Genomic DNA, 6,942 nt, shown 5'->3' with positions numbered 1-6,942 from the left:
TTATCTAGTTAACAACATTTTCTTTTTCAATAATGTTGCTATTTGACGGTGGTTATCTGTATCTCCACTTTCTGCAACTTGAAGAGGGTTCTTTCTTAAACTATTTGTTGATTGCAACTTGGGTTTTTCACCTTTAGACCAGTTGATTAGTTTTTGGGCAGTGTTAAAGTTTCCCGATTTGCAAGCACAATGCAGAGGTGTGTCTTTTGCATTATCTAAGGCATTAATGGCAGCTCCACTGATCAACAGCAATTCTACCAGGTCCTCACCACTATGCTCTGCTGCTAGATGTAATGGTGTTTTCCGCCCAACATTCTTAACATCTATGTTTTTATTTTTTCCAGCCAATAAAAGAGCTTTGACAACAATGTTGTGGCTATTGCTGGCTGCATAGTGCATTGGAGTATTCCCATCCATATCCTTTGCAGCAAACTTGGCCCTTCTGGTTAACATCAAAGATACAAAATCCAAATGGCCTTCGTTTGCAGCCAAATGGAGTGGGGTTTTCTTCTGTATATTTACTGCATTAGGATCTGCCTGGTTTGACAGAAGTAGATCTGCAATAGAGGCATCTCCAACTACAGCAGCCATGTGCAAGGGTGTTTTCATATATCTGTCTTTGGCATTCACATCTGCTTTGTCCTGGATGAGACACTCTGCTGTATCTCTGTTACCTCTTTGTGAAGCGATATGTAAAGGTGTAACTGCTTCCTTAGTGACAGCATTGACCTTTGAACCTCCTGCTATCAAAGTTTCTATCATTGGTCGTTGGTTATGAAAGGATGCAACGTGCAAGGGTGTTTGGTTGTTAGAGCCAATAATGTTTGCATCCATCCCCTGGTCAATCAACAGCCTTGCAACAGAAAGAGAACCAGTTTGGACTGCAAGGTGTAATGCACTGTCCATATTCGGTGTCCTTTCATGTAAACATGCACCTTTATTTATCAGGATTTTGACAGATTCAGCATGGCCAAGTTCTGCTGCTAACAGTAAAGGGGTGTATTGCATTCCATTTCTGGTGTTGATATTGATGCCTTGTTCAATGATAATGCCCACAGTTCCGGATAGGTTTTTCTGAACTGCTTTAAAGAGTGCATTGGCCAAGACTATAGAGCTAATTTCACTGCCATGCTCCAAGATCAGCTTTATCAGGAATTGGTCATTACTGTCAAATGCTGCGTGAATCAAATCAACATCAACCTTGGCTCCAGCCTCCAGCAGTACTTTCACAGTATTGAAATGTCCTTGGGAAATAGCATGAAACAGTGGGGTCCTGTTCTTCTCATCCTTAGTGTCAACTGCAGCTCCATATTTGACAATGATTTGCGCTAATTTACTTTCATCTCTGAGTGCAGCCATGTGCAAAAAAGATTTCTTCCTTTTACGGTTGTTGCCTTCTTCTTTCAACATCAGCTTCACCATGGAGAAGTGACTGTTCTCTGCAGCTAAGTGTAATGGACTTTTGGATTCTTTATCCAAAGCATAGATGTGTGCTCCAGCTTGGAAAAGCTTTTTAGCTGCGCCTAAATGTCCTTCCACTGCAGCCCTGTGGAGAGGTGATTGTCCTTTGTTATCCCTCACCTCTATCTTTGCTCCTTTATTTAATAAGTATTCAATAATTGCAACATGCCCATGAGCAGCAGCGACATGCAACAGGGTTTCATTAGAAGCATTTGTGCCATTTACATCACTGTCTCCAAAAGCTCTATCAAGACCGGAAAGATCTCCAAATGCTGCAGCCTGGTAGAGCTCAGTCATTTCAACCTGGACAGGTTGAGGTCTAGCAGCTCTTTTTAGCACCTGATGTGGATTCTTTTTAGGTATTATGTTCTGCATGAATTCCTCTGCCTTTTTTTGGCTGTTCCTGGGGATTTCATCCTTATCTCTTTCCAAAAGATATCCCACTAGCTGTCTTTTGGCATTTCCAAAGCTGCCAGACACATTACTGACATAGTTTCTGATGTAATCATACAGAGCTGGTTCCACATACTTGAGGCAAGGATAGAAGAACAGTCTACAGGCTCTCTCGCCACAAGAAACCAACATATCCAGAACTCTCGAGTTCCTTTCCTCCCGTGTCTTGTAATTCAACACAGCAATTCTCTTATCTGGTGAAATGATACGATTCTCAACCAACCAGGCCAGAAGATGATCAGTGTTGATAATTCCTGCTGCAAGTTCCTTTTTCTTGCTTTGTAGAACCTCAATTGCATATGGATTTGTAAAAATACCTGTGCTGTTTATGGGCATTGTGGCAGAACGACATCCGTACTGATTAAGTCGTAGGTTGGTTGGCAGCAGGAAACTTTATCTTTCTCACAATTGTCAAATTTTGAAGCAATCAAGGTCTCTCTATTTCTTTAAATATACAGACAGCTCTTTCCATGGCTGAAAGTCAATCATCATTAAGCTAATGTAACTTAGCGTTAAAATAGAGTCTTCAGAGGCTAGTAAGATTGCAACTTGTATAAAACGAGTCCTGATCCCCGAATTAATCGTTAACTGCCCTAACAAACCATCGCAACAAGGTTGGTTGCTTTATTCTGGTACAATAACAATACCAAAACTTTTTGGCAAACATGTTAAGTTTGGCCTGAACAATAAATATTTGAGAGATTCCATCAGATGTTGAACATAAAACTATCAAAACAGTCACCTTTCTCTCCTGTGAGCCAAAACTTTGTGTTTGCCATCCACTAATCTGGTGTAAGCAGTCTATCAGGTAATGTGGAAATCTGCACCTTAGCTACTGTTGCTTAGAGTCTGTTAGGTCTTTGTATTAAGAAGGGAAGGCAAAACAATAACACACAACTAATGCCAGGAGAAAACTACTACAATCTGTAGAGTACGCAGCTGAATCTATTAATGTGCACCTTTCCTAACAAATATTTGCAGTTATACTGTTTGCTTACTTTGGAAGTAACTAGTGTTCATTTTCACAGTATTGATAAAAAAGACCTACAGCAATATACCTATGCATATTTATTTGTATGCACAAACTAAATTAATTGATTACCTTGTTATAAAGCTAGGATTTATACTGCAAATGGTGTATTTGTTTATTGGGCTGAAATCACAGATTGAGTTTTAAAAGTCTGAACAACTTTTCAGTGTCTTTAACAGCAGCTCCTAAGATGGACAAATATTTGTGTGACTGTACCTTACAAATTCCAAAGCCATTAAAAACGGAGTCAGGCTTTCTAGAGAACCCATCATCAAAGACAATCACTTTAGAGGAATGAGAATGGCACATCCCCTGTCTTATTCACAAAACATCCAGACATCCTGTGCATTCAACTGGGCACGGATCAAGCCATTTGATGTAATCACTTTGGACAATGGATTCTGGTTGAGATGGGAACTCGTCCAGCCATAATCTAATCATGTCTAAACCGTGGACCTTGCTGTGACCATGTTGGGTAACTGATCAGTTGGTGAGAGGACATTGTGTGATGAGCCCACTAACCCTCTTATATGCTTTTAAGAAACTGCTTTTCTCCAGACCAGAGAACAAAGAAGCAGAAAACAAAAGAAGAAGGTCCTGAGTGCACACTCTCTCTCTCTCCATCCATCTGCAAGTTTGAGCCCTGCCTGTTGTTTGATCATCAACACGCCACAGGCAGTGTTTTAAGAATCAGCCCAGCAGCTGCTGCCTCCAGAAGAAAAAAATAAATCGTTCATCAACAGCTTTAAATCACCTTGACGCAGAATCTAGAAAGACCATCCAGCCCTGAAACCATCCAAATCATTAATGTACAAGATCCACATACCACGGACTTTTATTGGAGTTTTTCAAATGCTACTTAATCTATCCTGTCACTTTGTAACTTGTATGTGTGTGTGTGTGTCTGTGAGTGAGTTGGAGCATTTTTATTATTGCTGAAGAAAAGAGACATGCTGTCAAAGCTTTTTGTCATGCACTCATCAGGACAGATTCGCAAGAATACCAATTTGGTACTCTTGTGAATCTGTTCTGATGGATGCATGACAAAAAAATTAAGATTCGGGGTAATTGAATATTTTTAAGGCAGAGGTAGACAGATTCTTGTTAGGCAAGGGAATCAAAGGTTATCGGGGTTAGATGAGAATGTGAAAAATGAAACTCAAGAAGGTCAGCCATGATCATATTGAATTGCGGAGCAGGCTCGAGGGGCCAAATGGTCTACTCCTATTCTTATTTCTTATGTTCTTATTAGGTGGCATATGAAATCATCATTACACTTGTTCCTATAAGTTTCCCGACAGATGGGCTAGGTTAAATTTGCTCCCAGTATTGAGACTCAGCCATGGTATGGGGTGTTGCAGTTAGTCTCAGTGTTCTCGGAAGGGGAGTGGACAGGATCAATCAGCTTAGGTTCCCGCTCCTGACTGTTAAACAGTGGTCACTGCTGAAAGGCAGATGACAAATGAGAATAGGTTCACACTTAGTTATGATACCACCCCTCAGTCTCATTGCCTACCTGTGGACTAGACTCAGAAGTATGTCCAACACCAGGAAGTACTTTCAGGAGAAAAGGAAGGAAATTGAAAGGGGGAAAGATTGTTGGTAAAGGAAATTGAAAAATTCCAGGTTAGGGAGGAGGTGGAAGAATAGAGGTGTATAGTTAGAAAAATGAAATCACGTGTTTGGGCTAGAATATAGATTTTAACGAGCAATTATGATTTTTTTTCATTTCTGTCACTCACCATCACTGGTGCATTTTCCATGGCAATGGCTCTACCAATCAGAGTCCAGTTGCCAACCAATCAGCACTCTCTTCTCATACAGTACAAATTGTTGTTTTCCCCTTATATTGGTATTCTTGTGTAGTATCCTAATGAGTGCAAGATGAAAAGCTTTGACATGTCTCTTTTTTCAGCAATACTCAAATTACCAAGGTAGGTTGTTTCTGTTGAAGTGATAAGGTCCTTCCATTACTGCTGGGCTTGGGAGGGGTTAAATCACAGAGTAGAATCATAGAACAGTTACAGAACAGAAGGAGGCCAGTCAGAGTGTCACATCCATGCTGGAAATTCTGGCTGTATTCTCGCCCCTGGCTGTTTTGCAGTGATTCCTGAGGAAAGTACACTTATGTAGGTGCTGGATGAAGCCAGGAAGATATTCTGCATCTTCTCAACACTCACAGTCTATGCTCACGGATGAAGAATAGTTACACGGGCGTGGTCAGAGTGGGTGGATGCACATTAGAACCAGAGCTCACCTCAAATCAATCCTTTCAGGAGAGGGAGGGTGAAAATTGGTTGGGGTGGGTTACAAACAAAATCTGGTGATCTCCATGTCACGGAAGTGTAGGATTTCACAAAAGGTATATTCACTGTGACACAGTAATGGGATTTTTATTGAAAAATAAGTAAGAGCAGCCTGCTAGAGAACTCTCATGTACAGGTACATGGGATGGGAAGTAGGTCAGCAGAGATGATCCTGAGCAGGCGCAGTGGGTGGAAAGGTGGACAAAAGAGGAGCATGCAGCATTTGCGATATTAGCTCCTGAGCAGGCAGGCATGGGTGTCTTGATGGGCCGTTTGGAGATTACCAAGCGAGGCACAGAGGAAATTGTGGGTTTAATCTAGAAGTTGGAAGGCAGATGACTAATAATGAGATGGGATCGGGGTGGGAAAAGGCAATGTGCCCAAGAGGAGATCAATGACATGGGATTAGTGGGACTAGGTGACAGGAGAGGGAACAAACAGAAGGAAAAAAACCTGAGAGGACAAGAGAAAGAAAAGACATAAATCATCAGTAATCTCTCAGTAGAATGGAATCAAGCATGAGGCAGTATTCAAACTAATGCATCCTCTTCATGATTGATTCTACCCTTCCCAGATTACAAGAGGTAGTCCTATATTGCTATTCTGCAAAGCTGGAAAATTGATAAATCTAACATAGTTTTGGATTTACAGCTGAAAACTAGACAGCATTCCAGGGTACTATTGATGATTAAGTTCACCAATTTAAATTTCTACAAATAAAAAATATACTTTTCACATTTAACTTTCTAAATTCCTTAGCAATCAAAGTCATATCAGGGATATGAAAGTTAACAATTTGTGACTATTGCTTTCAGTAGCTGCATGTCATGATGCATGTAATGATGTTGCATTACCACTGGGGGTCAGTAGTACTTCAAGAATAGTGTAACTGGATGCCTGACAAACTTACTGTATAATTGATGGTAGGTTGGGATATAATTAGACATTGACAGATGGTATACTTATTATACAGCTCTAAGTGACACTGCAAATTTCTGTAACTGGAACTGCCAAGCAATTGGTTTCTTTCCTTCGAAAATGAATTTATAGACTAAACCATGCCACTTCTGATGAGAAAATTCATAATTCACTTTATCATGGACACCAAATTTAATACAAATATTTTAAAATATTTTAAGTTTGTAGTGAGAGTAGTTTCAGGGTTTGAAAGAAGAACAGAATACAAATCAGTATGAACAGTTCAAATTAGGAAGATCTTTGACTTCCTGTGAGGACAATGCAATGAGTATCCAATAAGATTGATAAACCATACAAAACAATCGCAGCTTATGATCTGGTCTATGTCTACGAAAGAAACTAGATTAAAGGGTGAATCTTTCCTGCATCAGTAAAATGTGCTATGGCCATGGAAGACTATGTGTCTTGCATTCTTGGAATCCTAAAATAGTACTGAAGGAAGTGGAAGCCTGAAAGTGCTGGTCTTTAAAAGCTAAAAATACTGCACAAAAATAAGGATTCATTTTTCTTGGGTTTTGCTTGAAGAGAGAGAGAGAGAATATGAAAGTACTATGTACAGAAGGTACTTTCTTCAAGCTTTCTTTCCTTCCCTTTTAAGCATTTTACTGAGGCTGCCTATATTGAACTATTCAGTCACAGGTCCTCTGACCTGATCACCAAAACAAGTTCTATTTTCAGGATTGACAATTGTGGGAATGTGGAGAAAATTGCACA

The 6,942-nt window shown here is 40.1% G+C and overlaps 1 protein-coding gene across 1 annotated transcript; it reads right to left on the bottom strand.

The window, feature by feature from the left end:
- Positions 1-2,250, bottom strand: caiap (CARD- and ANK-containing Inflammasome Adaptor Protein). Its single transcript, XM_078561910.1, has one exon. It carries the CDS (start codon positions 2,248-2,250, stop codon positions 1-3), a length of 2,250 nt encoding a protein of 749 aa, XP_078418036.1.
- Positions 2,251-6,942: the final 4,692 nt, after the last annotated feature.

Source organism: Cetorhinus maximus, chromosome 17, assembly GCF_964194155.1.
Source record: "Cetorhinus maximus chromosome 17, sCetMax3.hap1.1, whole genome shotgun sequence".
NCBI classification, from domain to species: domain Eukaryota; kingdom Metazoa; phylum Chordata; class Chondrichthyes; order Lamniformes; family Cetorhinidae; genus Cetorhinus; species Cetorhinus maximus.
This window is presented reverse-complemented; position numbering and strand designations above follow the sequence as displayed.

Coding starts and splice junctions, on each gene's coding strand:
- caiap (XM_078561910.1), bottom strand. CDS start 2,250: ATGCCCATAAACAGCACAGGTATTTTTACAAATCCATATGCAATTGAG.